This window comes from Oncorhynchus clarkii, chromosome 12 (genome assembly GCF_045791955.1).
Source record: "Oncorhynchus clarkii lewisi isolate Uvic-CL-2024 chromosome 12, UVic_Ocla_1.0, whole genome shotgun sequence".
Lineage (NCBI taxonomy): Eukaryota > Metazoa > Chordata > Actinopteri > Salmoniformes > Salmonidae > Oncorhynchus > Oncorhynchus clarkii.
The window spans coordinates 64,521,943-64,537,701 of record NC_092158.1 but is presented as its reverse complement, the minus strand read 5'-3'; the positions used below and the strand labels follow the sequence as shown (position 1 = coordinate 64,537,701).

The following is a 15,759-nucleotide window of genomic DNA, read 5'->3' as shown; positions in this document are numbered from 1 at the left end:
GTTTCATAATTAAAACACCATTAATGGTATGCCATTTCAATCATTTAATCATTGCCATGTTTACATTTTTATAACATATGGAATACAAATGTAATGTGAGTACAAATAAGTAAATGTATTACTGTACCCATTTAATTCATTACAGATCATTATTTGGCACATGTTTCCATGACCGGTCTACTACACTGACATTCTTCACAGTAGCACAAACAACTGGTATCAGGACCACCACTGTTTAACACAAACAGTACATGTCTTTAGAGATATTTCAAAAATGTCTATTCATCTAACAGTGGGGCATCTAGTCTCTTGCCAATTGTGGGACAACAAGGCAGTGTTTGTGTGCAATCCTACAGACAGAGCAGAGTGAACTTGAATGGAACAGTTCTCTGCCATGTAGTGAAGAGTAACAGCTTGATCATGTTCATTAGGGCACACAGTAGCGCAAAAATGTTAACTAAAAAAAAAAATCTGCCTACCGAAAACCACCATGATTACAATACGGCTAAAGATGTTTCAGTTGCCAGTTTTCAAAACAAGGTTGAAATGTAAATTAAAAATCAAATTAATTGAAACATTGGTGTGTGTTAAAACCGTGTTTATAGGTGTAGCTCTTCCCACAGTCGACACAGCTATAAGGCTTCTCCCCGGTGTGACTCCGGAGGTGGACATTCAACGAGCTCTTCTGAGAGAAACTCTTCCCACACTCTGTACAACTGTAAGGTTTCTCCCCAGAGTGTGTACGCTGATGCAGCTTCAGGTACGTCTTCTGAGCAAAGCGCTTCCCGCAAACGGTGCAGCCAAACGGTTTCTCTCCAGAGTGGCGTCTGATGTGGACTTTCAAATAGCTCAAATAACCAAAGCTCTTCCCACAAAACAAACAGTCAAACTGCTGCTTCAGGTCTTTTCCAGTTCCCTGCTGGTGGCTTGGCCGGTTTCTTGGTGCGTATGTGTTGCGTGGAGGATAGTCCATGTACATCCCATCGGCTGTGTCAGGGCCAGGCACTGCTGTGTGGTCAACCAGACCAGCCAGAGTGGGATCTTCCATGAGGCTCTCAATGGATGTGGGCTGCTCTGTGTCAGGCTGTACCTGTTGGCTGCCTGCAGGGTATGTGTTCAAGTCCCCCTTGTATAGGTGAAGTTGACTGGCAGCTGCTCGCTCTACTGCTGGAGCATCTTCCACAGCTACGCTCCCTGTACAGTACAAATGAAAACAAATCTCAATACCAGCACCACAGCTGTGAAACAATTCAATAACCAGTCCCATATAGGGCTGTTGCAGTGACCGTATTACTGCCACACCGGCAGTCATGAGTCACGACTGCAGTAAAATTAGTAGTACCCAACTCGCTAACTCATCAGGTCCTAATGGTCTGGTACTCAAGGCTCTAACCACTGACAATGCAAATGCAGTCAAATCAAACATCAAAACAGTATGTGCTTTTAAAACAGATTGAACTTTTCTTTAAATTGATCAATAGGTTGAAACAGTGGAAAACATGGTCATTGTGGATGTTTCAAAGCCTAACAAGGAAATTATTAATTCAAAACACCTGTATGCATAAGGCCATATGAGGCCAAGCCCGAAGAAAAGATTGTGCCGTTATACAATACATAGTCTACCACATATTACACATGGATGGCAAGGGAACATCGACAGATACAGTTGAAGTCTGAAGTTTACATAGCCAAATACATGTTCTCAGTTTTTCACAATTCCTGACATTTAATTCTAGTAAAACTCCCCGGTCTTAGGTCAGTTAGGATCACCACTTTATTTTAAGAATGTAGAATATCAGAATTTCATCACATTCCCAGTGGGTCAGAAGTTTACATACACTCAATTAGCATTTGGTAGCATTGCCTTCAAATTGTTTAACTTGGGTCAAACGTTTCAGGTAGCCTTCCACAAGCTTCCCACAATAAGTTAGGTGAATTTTGTCCCATTCCGGCCCATTCCTCCTGACAGAGCTGGTGTAACTGAGTCAGGTTTGTAGTCCTCCTTGCTCACACACGCTTTTTCAGTTCTGCCCACAAACGTTCTATATGGTTGAGGTCAGAACTTTGTGATAGCCACTCCAATACCTTGACTTTGTTGTCCTTAAGCTATTTTGCCACAACTTTGGAAGTATGCTTGGGGTCATTGTCCATTTGGAAGACCCTTTTGCAACCAAGCTTTAACTTCCTGACTGATGTCTTGTGATGTTGCTTCAATATATCCACACAATTTTCCTACCTCATGATGCCATCTATTTTGTGAAGTGCACCAGTCCCTCCTGCAGCAAAGCACCCCCACAACAAGACGCTGCCACCCCTGTGCTTCACGGTTGGGATGGGTGTTCTCCGGCTTGCAAGCCTCCCCTTTTTCCTCCAAACATAACGATGGTAATTATGGCCAAACAGTTCTATTTTTGTTTCATCAGACCAGAGGACATTTCTCCAAAAACGACTATCTTTGTCCCCAAGTGCAGTTCCAAACCGTAGTCTGGCTTTTTTATGGTGGTTTTAGAACAGTGGCTTCTTCCTTGCTGAACGGCCTTTCAGGTTTTTTTTATTTTTTTATATATATATTTTTTCACCTTTATTTAACCAGGTAGGCTAGTTGATTATGTCAATATAGGACTCGTTTTACTGTGGATATAGATACTTTTGTACCTCTTTCCTCCAGCATCTTCACAAGGTTCTTTGCTGTTGTTCTGTGATTTATTTGCACTTTTCGCACCAAAGTACGGTAATTTCTAGGAGACAGAACGTGTCTCCTTCCTGAGCGGTAATTATTATCCATTTTACACTCAACATAGCAACTTCATATGCGCACATCCACTCTATTTTATTCAGGTAACTTCAATTATATTCTTCTTAATATAAAAAAATATAATATAAAATAATGGCACAGATCTTATAAGCATATCTTGTCTGCTAAATGAACAAGCCTAGCCAGATAACATACAGTTGGCCAACTCATTCTGTTCTTCTGAAATCAATTCTTCATATCATAACATTTCTTCAGACCTGCCTAAAATAATGAATTTGTGATTGCGGTGTATACTCAATTGATTTATTCAACTTTTGAAAATGCAGACATTCCAAAGGCACGCATCAGAGGCTTGTACGAGTGGAGCCTGGAGATGCTAAAAGTATTTATGTTAATTAACAGTCAATTACCGTGAGACCAGCTGTCTTTCACATGACAATAACAGGCTGACAAGATGTCATCACCGCCACAGCCCTAGTTCCTTAACAAGTCATAGTAGCATACAACTCTTATCCAGAGACTTACAATTGCAACTTGCATCCTTCCTTCATGAAAGGATGTCATTTATTTTACATATGAATGAGCTGTCCTGAATTTCAATGATCACGACACACATACTTTTTCTGTTGCTTGCATGTCCCCTCTGCTGGTCCACTGGCTGATCCTCAAACAGCTCTTCTTTGATAAACACCAAGTCAGGCTCATTGTCCTCCAAGTCTATTGCCTACACAAGACAGGTGAGAGACCGTTATTATCCTTCTTTTTTTATTCTGAATGTAACAGAAGCACCTTTGTAACCTTCATTGTGATCCAAGAGTATAAGCCTTTCCAGTCCCAATTCACTCCTTAACCCTTTCCCTAGGCCCTAACCCTTTGATCTGAACTCTGGATAGGTATAAACACTCAGCTTCCACCACATTGCTCGGTCTTTAACATTACAGATCTGCAAACATCAAATGGGTAGGACTAAGTTCAGGGGAGGGAGAAAATTGGGACAGCCTGGCTAGCAGAGATGCACCATTCAAGGATATTAATAAATCTGACCTGAGTGACCCCATCATCGCCCAAGATGGCCGATCCAATTGTTGTCTCTTTATCCTGAGGGATTGACTCCCCATCTCTCCATAGATCCATGCACCAGTCCTTACCAAAGACACTCTCTATCGCGGGGGCAGACTGCTTCTCTGAAAATGGGAACGTCTATCATGAATATACTGACTGTGGCTGAACCAGCCGCCATTCATCTTCCCAGTAAACAGCTCTGCAAGCGTTATAACATTAAAATAAGTTACTCACCAAATATGCCTGCCTTGCAGCAACTATCGCGCTTTACTGCTGTTACGCCCAGGATGTACTTCCAAAAAAGGTCTAAATAAAAATTGACAAGCAACAGAAAAAAAAAAGAGGTGCCAATAGGTAGCTCTTCTGGTCAAAAACAATACATAAAAAAAAATGTCCAGTTCCTTATACATTTTTATTTAGACCGTTTTTGGAAGTACATACATGCTTGCAGAGTTGTCTACAGGCAAGATGAATAGCAGCTTTGTGGGCAAAGAGGAGATTGTCATATCAAATCCAAAAGTATTTGACATGAAGTCATAAACCGGGGTAGACAAATAGTGAAATGCTTGCTTACGAGTCCTTTTCCAAAATGCAAAATAGTGATACAAGGAATAACTAACTACACAGTGAATAACTTGTAAAAAATAACATGGCTATATACAGTGAATACCAGTACTGATTCGATGTGCGTAATTAACAACGTAATTAAGGTAGCTATGTACATATAGGTAGGGGTAAAGTGACTAGGCAACGGGATAGATAATAAACCGTGGCAGCAGCGTATGTGGTGAGTGTGAAAGTGTGTGTGGGTAGAGTCCAATGTGTGCATAGAGTCGGTGCAAGAGAGTTGGTACAAAAAAGGGTCACTGCAGGTAGTCCGGGTAGCCATTTGATTAGCTATTTAGAAGTCTTGTTGGTTTCAGACTTGGTGCACTGGTACCACTTGCCATGCGGCAGCAGAAAACAGTCTATATCGCTTGGGTAGCTGGCATCGGACAATTTTTTGGTTCTTCCTCTGACACTGCCTGGTGTAGAGGTCCTCGATGGCAGGGAGCTCGGCCTCAGTGATGTACTGGGCCGCACTCACCACCCTCTGTAGCGCCTTGCGGTCAGGTGCCTTGCAGTTGCCGTACCAAGCGTTGATGCTGCCAGTCAAGACCCTCTTAATGGTGCACCTTTAGAACTTTGAGGATCTGAGGGCCCAGGCCAAATCTTTTCAGCCTCCTGGGGAAAGAGGTGCTGGCATGCCCTCTTCATAAATGAGCAGACCATGTTAATTCCTTAGTGATGTGGACACTGAGAAATTTGAAGCTCTCAACCCTCTCCACCACTGCCCCATCGATGTGGACATGCTCGCCCCTCTGTTCCTGTAGTCCACGATCAGCTCCTTTCTCTTGCTGACGTTGAGGGGGAGGTTGCTGTGCTGGCACCACATTGCCAGGTCTCTGACCTCCTCCCTATAGGCTGCCTCAGTCATCAGTCCTACCACCATCATGTTGTCAGAAAACTTGATGGTGTTGGAGTCGTCCGCAGCCACGCAGTTGAGGGTGAACAGGAGGGGACTAAGCACACAACCTAGAGGGGCCTCGGTGTTGATGGTCAGTGTGGCAGATGTGTTGTTGCCTACCCTCACCACCTGGGGGCGGCCCGTCAAGAAGTCCAGGATCCAGTTGCTGAGGGAGGTGTTTCGTTCCAGGGTCCTGAGCTTGGAGGGGACTATGATGTTGAATGTTGAGAAGAAGTTTAACAAACGGTTAAATTACCACACGGACAAATGTCCATGTTACAGCGCTCGTTTACGGAAAACAACTGGAAGACAGAGGCGTACCTGTGCTAATTAACGTTAGCCATCTGCGTCTACGAACACCTTTGTGTAAACGGAAGATGGACGCCACAAACATGTCGCCTGCAACTGTGTTTGCGTATGTGAAATGTTTTTTTAATGTAATGTGAAAGTAGAGGGTTTCATGTTTCTAGAACTGTACCGCAAGTGAGAATTGAGTCACGTTTAGATGGAGTAACGTTATTTGGCTGTTTGGCCGATGTCACATAAAAAGTTATCAAAAACTAACAATGTACTGTTTACATCACCCAAAGAATAGCCCGCAATTACACAGAACAATGTGTGCAGCTAATTGCGGGTTATTCGTTGGGTGGTGAAATCACTAGTTGTATCTAAAGTCTGCCCACACCAGTCTTAACTCGTAGATCGTGGAATGTATTTTTAATCGGCTACAGTAGCAAGCTAGCTAACGTTACCGTCTAAAAATGCTCACCTCGGTTCTCTGTTGCTCGATGCGTAAATATTTGCCCCGAGACCTGAACTCCATTCTGACAACGGTTGGCAATGACCCTTTTACGCTCATGGAGTTTTACCGTCTTTAATTCAATCTCTAGCAGATAACATTTCTTCTTTAATGCCTCGTTCTCATTCATGTGCTGGGATATTTCAGAACGGAGAACGGTCGAGCACTCGTCGACAAGTTTACCGATTTCAACCACAGCAGCTTTGCTTAGCATTTCCATAATGGAAGCTAACTGGGTCTGAAAACTTCCCCGGTTTATCATCGTATTCATGGTTTTGTTTTAAAAAGAAACTAAGTCCAACGTGTATGATAGGCTGGCGATATTAATAAAATGGAATAATAATAGACATTGATTGGGTGGCTAGCTAGCTGAAATAGACCAGGGATAAGCTAAATTACGAGATAGGAATCTCATTGGGCAAAGAACTGCGAATGTATAAAGCCTCACCCATCAGACTTTTGACCAATCGCGTTTAAGTTGTCATGCTGCGTCACGCGGTTGCTAAACTGATCGTCACGCAATCCCTTCTCAAAGTCGGGGTATGCCTATTTTCCTCGAAAGTACGATGCAAAAGCTATACGATATTACAGATAAGTTAACTATCTCACATCTCCGAAAATATTTTTAATGTAGTACTTGTCGAAATTCATGATAATGTTGGGGGTTTAGACCTAGCCCAATTGACTCCCATTCACTCCTTGAAGGAGAGCTCTCCTTGTCCCAGAATCGACCGGAATGCACCGCGCGGCTCATTGACAACGCATGAGCAGCGTAGACAATGGGCTCTGTAAAACGAATGCGAAGGAGTTTCCCATCTTCTCAAAAATATTTCTGAATAGACCTCGCTCATGAATCTAAACATTACCGCTTTGAATTCTGGGATACTTTACCGTAAATCCAGAAAGTAAAGGTCACAACACATGTTGTTGCGCTTTAATTCATGGATTACGGTCAAATATCCCACAATCCAATGCGGTAATGTTTAGATCCAATGTAAAAAACTAGACCCTTAGCGGTCAGCTGTTACTTTCACGGCAATATTTCACCTCCAACACCTATTTCAAATGAGGAAAACGATATCACGGCTGTATCACATCCGGCCGTGATTTGGAGTCCCATAGGGCGGCGCACAATTGGCCCAGCGTCGTCCGGGTTTGGCCGTCATTGTAAATAAGAATTTGTTCTTAAACTGACTTGCCTAGTTAAATAAAGGTTACATTTGAATAAAATAAAATTGACAGAGAGCAAAATAGAGACCTGGCAAATGTTGAAAAATAGGACAGCTTTATTTTTTCTGAAAAGCAAAGACTAATATCCTATGAGGAAAACTTTGAATGGCTGAAGTCCAGCAAATCCACTGCAGAGGCTGTAGGCCTATGGTTGGTACTAGTACGGCTGAGGTCTATTTGTCCATCTGTCCTCTTGTAAACTGGACTCACTGTAAACATGCATGCTAAACTCTGTATGTACACCCATGTGTTTCTTAAGGTTACAGTTTTTAGTAAATCCCTTCCCACATTTCACACAAACATAAGGTTTTTCTCCGGTGTGGGTACGTTGGTGCATATCGAGAGTGCATTTTTGAATGAAGCTCTTGCCACAGTCGAGGCAGCGATATGGCTTTTCTCCGGTGTGTGTGCGTTGGTGGGTATAAAGATGCCCTTTCTGTGCGTATCTCTTTCCACACAGCGTGCATCGGTACGGTTTCTCTCCAGTGTGACTTCGCTGGTGTATTTCCAGCTGACTAGAACACCTGAAGTTCTTGCCACATTGCATACAGCCAAATCTTTTAGCTCCTGATGTTTTCAGGCTGTGGATCTTCATGTTTGACTTTGCCACATTGAAACTCTGAGAGGGCACATTTGTTATACCACCAGAGCTGTTTCCAGTTATGGAGCTTCTCTGTGCAGCAAGTGTGATCTGCTGCACATCCTGGCTCTGTGAACATGCAGGTGGCGTCCAATGCGTGTCCAGGTCCTCCGATTGCACTCCGGATAAGGGCTGAGTGCTGTGGTTCACTTGGCTCTCAGTAAGTATAGGGTGGTTGTCTGAGCTGTCTGGACAATGCTGAAGCACATCGAGACAACCAACATCTGTATCAAGTGATCTTGCTGCTCCTGTTTGTGACACAGGAAGGAATGTATAAGTATATATTTTAGAACATAATTAAACAGTTCAACCTTTATATTCAGTTACACAAGACAAGCCGATGCTTCTGCATTTTGCCTATTGCATTATTGCACTATATTACCCAACCTTCTAGGTTACCCAACTGTTCAGCAATGCCAATACAAGTCACTGTCCTCCTTGACAGTGTACTATTTGGCACCCAGGCCCTCATGTGATTTTTAACCCATCAACACTCACCATTTTCATTTATGAGCTCGGTCTTTGGCCCACTACCCCATATGTCCACCTCTGAAGGTTCCTCCTTGATCACAATCAACTCTGGCTGGTCTCTCACCACTGTGGTAGGCTTTAGGGTAAATAACAACAGCTTAGCAAATACATGGTAACTAGAAGGACATTAATGTAAGGCTACTTGACAGAAGGAATGACAGTTAACGTACCACTGTTTCCAAAACAAGAGCACCATCTTCAACCTGATGGATGACGTGCATCTCTTGGGGAGGACAAATATTTTCCCAGGAACTCTCACTAAGCATACAAGAAAACAAATAGATTAAATTCTGCCAGATGAAAAGGGTTGGGTTCAATCAATAAATCAAGTATTTAATAAAATCCTTTTTACATCAGCATTTATCAAGAACTGCTTTACAGTTACCCAGCCTAAACCCAAAGAGCAAGCACAGGGTTTCATGCAGAATCATTCTAATAGCTATTATTTGTGGCCAGTATAATCCAGACCTGGGTCAAAAACTATAGCAAATTAGAAATGTGCACTTTTGGGACTCAAACACAGCACACGTCTTTGACCCAGATCTATTCACACACACAAAGTACATTACCTGCCCATAGAATATTCAAAAGGGTCAACTTTGCAAACCTTTTTTTGATTGCAGCTATTTTGGGCTCAGACTGAGGTCTTTCGCAATAATCGTTCATTGAACCATCTCTCAGTCTTGTTGGCGTTTTCGTGCGTGTATCTGCCGTTGCGTCCTGCCTGTGCCCCCCGCCGACCCAAAACAAATTCTCCATCAGCTGCAGTTTCTCTGTAAGTGTTGCTATTTCATTCCGACCGCGCGTTATTTCTAATTTTAAAACCTTTGATTCGATGTCGACTAGTTTGCTTATTTCTGAAACTGCTGTTTTTGATAACGCGTCCATGACAGAAACGAGCTGTGCTTGAAAACAAAAGGCTGTCGACATTTTGGCAAACGTATTTATATAAAACTCAAATCTGCCGATAACTGTATGTATTACTTTCAACGAGCTGTCAAATATTTAGTTTGTTGTATTTAACAATGTGTGCCTCGAGTTCTTTGTACAAACATGTACACAACCAAGACGCATGGTTCCATCTACAGGATCGGAGGGGAAATCACAAAGGATCACCGCAAAGAGAAGTGGCAACTTTGCATCTAAAAAGCATTTGGGAGAATAATTGTAGAACATTTTCATTTAATAACTACCATAGCTATATCGCGTAAAGGGGGTTCAATTATTATACGTAGTACATAGCCTGTTACTATACTGTTAATTATCAGTTAGTTGAATTACATCTAATATCGTATACAATCCAGATCATCAAAAACGATTAGAGTGTACTAAAGACAGTTCTTAGGCTTAAATCCAAAGACAGTGCACATAACACACACAGCATTTATGCCAACCACAATCACTACAATTACCAGAATTCAACATAACAGGGCGGTCCTGGATATTTGATTGGCTAGTGGAGGAATAGTTTCAGGAAGTGATGCGAGTGGCAAAATTGCGTTCGCCGACAAAAAAAGAGAAGGTAATTCTACAAGATTAACTTTGAGTAAAATGTTGCTTTTTCACACGCTTTATTAGAGCTAATAGTTTGAATTTGATACCTGTCTGGATCTGGTGAGCTTCACCTACTCTCCAGATTGAGATGCAAGCTATCAATGGCACTGCAGAGCTCTCTTACATGCACCATGGACATTTAACGTGCAACAGTGAGATTATGCTGATAAATACGACTGTTATATTAGTTTTCTGGTTACACAGCCTGAAACTAAGCACTGCAAAAACTTGGAAAGTTTCTTTACAAGCCAGAAAGTTCAATTGAACTTAGTTACATTTGAACTTAGTCTGATGTACGGGCAATGTAAAGCGTAGTCACATTCGGGCTACAGTGAGATGTGAATTTCCCCGAAGACTACTCACCACCATCATTATTATTATAGACCAGTCCACTCTTGCCTTTTTTTGTTATATTTATTGGTAGCTGGCACGCTTCTCTTGAATTGGGGAAATTCTGCAATATCATGGTGAATTGTAAAACAATGTGGTGTATTGACAGTGACACTTCCTCCTTGCTGGTATACGAAGTGCATCACTGGTTATACAATAAACGATTTTATGTTACCTCAACCTTCTTTTCCCCCCTTTTTCTATTCCAGTCAGGATGTCAGGCAGAAGAGTAGTGGTATTCCCCTCAGCAGCAGAGCTTGGTCCAGCTCTGGCTCACCTGGTAGCATCTCGGGCAGACAAGGCCCTGTTGGACCATGGCCGGTTCTCCCTGGGCCTCTCAGGGGGCAGCCTGGTGTCCATGCTCAGCAAGGAGCTGCCTGCCCTGCCAGACCTGGACTGCAGCCACTGGCTAGCAGGGTTCTGTGATGAGAGGCTGGTTCCCTTCAACGATGGAGAGAGTACCTATGGACTGTACAAGGTAACATAATCTCACAGTTTACTGGTCTTCGCTTCTGCAGCTGCATATATTAAAATCAGTTTACTGTAAACCTGCTATGCACGAAAGACGACAATTAATATACAATGAATGTACAAAATATTAGGAATACGTGTTATTTCCATGACAGACTGACCAGGTGAAGGATATGATCCCTGATTGATGTCAATTGTTAAATCCACTTCAATCAGTTTAGATGAAGGGTAGGAGACAGGGACAATTGAGACATGGATTGTGTGCAGTATGTGTGCCATTCAGAGGGTTAGTGGGCAAGACAAAATATTTAAGTGCCTTTGAACAGGGTATGGTACCAGGTGCACCGGTTTAAATTTGTGTCAAGAACTGCAACACGGCATTGTTTTTCACGCTCAACAGTTTCCTGTGTGTATCAAATATGGTCCACCACCCAAAGGACATCCAGCCAACTTGACACAACTATGGGAAGTATTGTAGTCAACATGGGCCAGCATCCCTGTGGAACGCTTTCGAAACCTTGTAGAGTCCATTCCCCGACAAATTTAGGCTGTTCAGAGGGGAAAAAGGGGGTGCATCTCAATGTTAGGAAGGTGTTCCTAATGTTTTGTACAGTCAGTGTATGTGCATATTCTTATCCTACGATGTCTGTATTTTTCTGCAAGCACACGTATTTAATTCGGGGGCATTTACCTTTATCTAGTTTTTATTAAAACCTTCACTTATACACTTATATTCATCCTAACTCTTTATATTCAATCATGTTTTGTTTTTGTCAACAGAATCAGTTGTTCTCCAAAATCAACATCCCAGACAGTGGGGTCCTGGCGATTGACCCTTCTTTATCTGTACAGGAGTGTGCTGAGGATTATGCCCGCAAATTGAAGGAGGTACACACCCACATACACACACAGTGAATTTATCACTTGTATGTTTACGAAACAAAGAAAAGTTATGACATGAAACACTGAGATATTATAGTCTATTTTGGTATGAAACGTAGACTCAGCGATTGGACGTAGATGCAAAAAGTAAACAGCATAGTTGGTCAATTTCCAACAACAACTAAGAGCGTTGAAGCGCAATACTTGACTTCTCTGCTGTTTTGGTGCCCTGTCTACCACGCTGTGAACAGCGTGAAGGGAACCCGTGCAGATACTGTGTGTGAGCGAAGTGTTGCGTCTCGCTCACCTCAATATCTCCGGTGCTGCTCATGGCAACGTCATTTCGACTAAGTCTACCTTTTAATTATTTTGTCTCACATGTACATATAGGCCTTCCCGAAGGAGGATATCCCTGTGTTTGATCTGTTGCTGTTGGGCATGGGGCCTGATGGACACACCTGTTCCCTCTTCCCAGACCATCCCCTGCTGGAGGTGAGCACAGTCTACGCCCCAGTTACAGGTCATCTTTATTGCACTGTAGCCTTGTTCCATGTTGACTCCCAGGTTGTCTTTTTTTTTTTTTTTTTTGCAGTCGCGTTGCACAGATGATCAAATCTCACAACTCCTGGAGAAGTGTTTAGCATGTTCTATGATAAAGCAATCTTCTCAGACGACCTGGAACCCCGCCTATATCACTCACTAGGTTGTAATTCTGGTATCGAAGGAGCTAAAACGGGATAACTATTTACGTCAATGTTACTGATACTTCTTCTTTTTTAACCATGTGGTCTTGTGATGATCAGATCATGACGTTCCATCTGTTCTCCAAGAGGGTTAAAAAAAAAACGTTAAAAAAGGCGTTGCTTAATAACTGTCATCTGTTATGGGAGAACAGAAAACCCTCAGCATACATGTCAGAAGCAGCCCTCTTCCAGTTTCATGTGATTTGAACTGGAAATTAGCCATAAGCCCTCTACAGTTAGTTGAATACAAATATTTATGTTTAACACATGTAAGGGAAGGCGTTCATGTTGACAGAAACAAAATGTATTGTCGTGCAAAGCCATGAATACATGATCACAAATTACTGTCAGACTGACATATGGGGCTTTTAACAATATTAGAAAATCTCACACCCATTCACCAGCCCATTTTATAAATCCCCCTGGAAACCCACCCTTCAGTCTATCATAATTAGAATGTCTTTTAACGACACTTATAGATACGGTTGAAGTCGAAAGTTTATATACACCTTAGCCAAATACATTTAAACTCAGTTTTTCACAATTCCGGACATTTAATCCTAGTAAAAATCCCCTAAGGTTAGTTAGGATCACCACTTATTGTAATGTGAAATGTCAGAATAATAGTAGAGTGATTAATTTCAGTTTTTATTTCTTTCATCACATTCCCAGTGGGTCAGAAGTTTACATACATTCAATTAGTATTTGGTAGCATTGCCTTTAAATTGTTTAACTTGGGTCAAACATTTTGGGTAGCCTTCCACAAGCTTCCCACGATAAGTTGGGTGAATTGTGGCCCATTCCTCCTGACAGAGCTGGTGTAACTGAGTCAGGTTTGTTGGTCTCCTTGCTCGCACACACTTTTTCAATTCTGCCCCTCAAATTTTCTATAGGATTGAGGTCAGGGCTTTGTGATGGCCACTCCAATACCTTGACTTTGTTGTCCTTAAGCCATTTTGCCACAACTTTGGAAGTATGCTTGGGGTCATTGTCCATTTGGAAGACCCATTTGAAACCAAGCTTTAACTTCCTGACTGATGTCTTGTGATGTTGCTTCAATATATCCACATAATTTTCCTACCTCATGATGCCATCTATTTTGTGAAGTGCACCAGTCCCTCCTGCAGCAAAGCACCCCCACAACATGATGCTGCCACCCCCGTGCTTCACGGTTGGATGGGGTTCTTCGGCTTGCAAGCCTCCCCCTTTTTCTTCCAAACATAACGATGGTCATTATGGCCAAACAGTTCTATTTTTGTTTCATCAGACCAGAGGACATTTCTCCAAAAAGTACAATCTTTGTCCCCATGTGCAGTTACAAGCCGTAGTCTGGCTTTTTTTATGGCAGTTTTGGAGCAGTGGCTCCAAGTAAAAAGTACGTTCATCTCTAGGATACAGAACACGTCTCCTTCCTGAGCAGTATGATGGCTGCGTGAGCCCATGGTGTTTATACTTGCATACTATTGTTTGTTCAGATGAACGTGGTACCTTCAGGCGTTTGAAAATTGCTCCCAAGGATGAACCAGACTTGTGGAGGTCTACAATTTTGTTTCTGAGGTCTTGGCTGATTTCTTTAGATTTTCCCATGATGTCAAGCAAAGAGGCACTAAGTTTGTAGGTAGGCCTTGAAATACATCCACAGGTACACCTCCAATTGAATCAAATGATGTCAATTAGCCTATCAGAAGATACTTCCTTTCAGTTAATTTAGGTCTGGTTCTGTCCAGTACTGTGTTTTTTTTAATGTGTTAGTTTATACACACGGTTACACCTGTCATGCATGTGTTGTTTTAGTCACTCCACTGGCTATGTATGGACTGTTCTTGTGTTTTGGGTTTACCCCTCTTGTAGGAAACCCAGAAAATTGTGGCCCCAATCGGTGACTCGCCCAAGCCCCCACCACAACGTGTGACCATGACATTTCCCATGGTGAACTTAGCCCGCTGTGTGGTCTTTGTGTCAACAGGGGGCAGCAAAGCACCAGTGCTAAAGGTACTGTATCCTATCCTCCAAACTGGCATCCTCTCTGATGCAATAATATCTCACTCTGATCCTAACCTATTAAGAATCAAGTAATGTCACTATGAAGACTTGATTTGGTTTATTTGTATTTATTGTTTACCTGTCATTTACTGTTATAAAAAATAAAAGAAATCACAAAAATAATTGTCACTGTACAACAGTAATGGATTGAGAGCATTTCTGTGGTTGTTGATAACACTACTACAAGTGAGCGTTTCCTTTCAACTTGTGAGTTTCTGTTTTGGTCTCCCACAGCAAGTGCTGGAGGGTGGGGAAGGCCCGGCACTACCTGCAGCCAGAGTGGTCCCCAGCCACGGTGAGCTGTTCTGGCTCATAGATGAACCAGCCGCTGCCTCCTTGACACTCCAGGTGGAGAGACCAGGCTCTGCAGCAAAACTCTAAAGACCAAAGAGAAGGACAAAAAGGAATTGAAAAACTCAACATCCACAGAGAAAAATGTACAGGATATCACTGAACATTCCTGTTTCTATTTGACGGTGTTATGTTTTAGGCGTGAGATTAAAACCTACATATCATGAAAATGGGATGTAAGTAAGTGAATGAATGAATAGGAAAAATATTGGATTGTTAACACATCAGTTGTAGAGCTGTGCTGAGTGTATGTATCATGATGGGAAAACCATTTGAAGTAGTTGCTGGATGATTCATTCCAGATCAAACAGTGTAACGTCATAATAATACAAATAGGTTTACTATTAAAGTTTCAGGGTTCTGATTTCATGAAAACTTTAGTGTGTACAAGCTCGTGGAACTGTTTGGGATTCCAACTAGCTCATTCAGAAAGTCTCCATATGGGACCAGTGTTTACTTTGTTACTAATCTGTTGACCTCTGTACTTTAAAGTTCGACTTTGCATTTGACTATCAAAGTGGGCGATAACATTTTGGGCATGCATTTCTGTCTAACCAAAAAATGTAGGATTTTGATGATAAACTGAAATGGCACATGCCCTTCTTAGCTAAAGGGTACAATGATGAAAATAAAGATTTGTACAGAATTATCAATATTAACATTAAGAACTGATGAATAAAGGTAAAACAAATAATTTGCTCAATTCGTAGTAGTTTCCACATGCAAAAAAATATTATTCAATGTCATAATAAACTTGCAGTTACATTGTAACAACCACTGTGTAATTTAGGCCCATCCCCT

At 42.0% G+C, this 15,759-nt stretch overlaps 3 protein-coding genes across 7 annotated transcripts; 1 reads left to right on the top strand and 2 right to left on the bottom strand.

Moving 5' to 3' along the window:
* Positions 1–24: 24 nt before the first annotated feature.
* LOC139421031 (zinc finger protein 24-like) lies at positions 25–6,513 on the bottom strand. Its single transcript, XM_071171511.1, has 4 exons — positions 6,094–6,513; positions 3,800–3,939; positions 3,374–3,479; positions 25–1,194 (listed from the first exon to the last, which is right to left on the bottom strand). Exons 1-4 carry the CDS (start codon positions 6,392–6,394, stop codon positions 566–568), a joined length of 1,176 nt encoding a protein of 391 aa, XP_071027612.1. The 5' UTR covers positions 6,395–6,513; the 3' UTR covers positions 25–565.
* An 878-nt stretch (positions 6,514–7,391) lies between these two features.
* LOC139421036 (uncharacterized) lies at positions 7,392–9,602 on the bottom strand. Its single transcript, XM_071171524.1, has 4 exons — positions 9,132–9,602; positions 8,695–8,782; positions 8,492–8,600; positions 7,392–8,241 (listed from the first exon to the last, which is right to left on the bottom strand). The coding sequence occupies exons 1-4, from the start codon at positions 9,452–9,454 to the stop codon at positions 7,511–7,513; spliced, it is 1,251 nt and encodes a 416-aa protein (XP_071027625.1). The 5' UTR covers positions 9,455–9,602; the 3' UTR covers positions 7,392–7,510.
* On the top strand, positions 9,182–15,726 carry LOC139421037 (6-phosphogluconolactonase). Of its 5 annotated transcripts, none has more exons than XM_071171527.1 (6): positions 9,182–9,299; positions 10,678–10,946; positions 11,720–11,827; positions 12,212–12,313; positions 14,416–14,556; positions 14,842–15,726. In XM_071171527.1, the coding sequence occupies exons 2-6, from the start codon at positions 10,683–10,685 to the stop codon at positions 14,986–14,988; spliced, it is 762 nt and encodes a 253-aa protein (XP_071027628.1). In that variant the 5' UTR covers positions 9,182–9,299; positions 10,678–10,682; the 3' UTR covers positions 14,989–15,726. The 5 variants fall into 5 exon arrangements, with proteins under 5 accessions (XP_071027628.1, XP_071027629.1, XP_071027627.1 ...); XM_071171528.1 differs by lacking the exon at positions 9,182–9,299 and adding an exon at positions 9,986–10,046 and having other exon boundaries at positions 14,842–15,700; XM_071171526.1 differs by lacking the exon at positions 9,182–9,299 and adding an exon at positions 10,022–10,230 and having other exon boundaries at positions 14,842–15,701.
* The last annotated feature ends 33 nt before the right edge of the window (positions 15,727–15,759 follow it).

Coding starts and splice junctions, on each gene's coding strand:
- LOC139421036 (XM_071171524.1), bottom strand. CDS start 9,454: ATGTCGACAGCCTTTTGTTTTCAAGCACAGCTCGTTTCTGTCATGGAC. Junction 8,783..9,131: donor ATAGCTGCAATCAAAAAAAG/GTTTGCAAAGTT, acceptor TTGTATGCTTAG/TGAGAGTTCCTGGGAAAATA. Junction 8,242..8,491: donor CGAGCTCATAAATGAAAATG/GTGAGTGTTGAT, acceptor TGTCACAAACAG/GAGCAGCAAGATCACTTGAT.
- LOC139421037 (XM_071171526.1), top strand. CDS start 10,167: ATGCAAGCTATCAATGGCACTGCAGAGCTCTCTTACATGCACCATGGA. Junction 12,314..14,415: donor CAGACCATCCCCTGCTGGAG/GTGAGCACAGTC, acceptor CCCCTCTTGTAG/GAAACCCAGAAAATTGTGGC. Junction 14,557..14,841: donor GCAAAGCACCAGTGCTAAAG/GTACTGTATCCT, acceptor GGTCTCCCACAG/CAAGTGCTGGAGGGTGGGGA.
- LOC139421031 (XM_071171511.1), bottom strand. CDS start 6,394: ATGAATACGATGATAAACCGGGGAAGTTTTCAGACCCAGTTAGCTTCC. Junction 3,480..3,799: donor GCGATGATGGGGTCACTCAG/GTCAGATTTATT, acceptor TGTCTTGTGTAG/GCAATAGACTTGGAGGACAA. Junction 1,195..3,373: donor ACATGCAAGCAACAGAAAAA/GTATGTGTGTCG, acceptor TGTACTGTACAG/GGAGCGTAGCTGTGGAAGAT.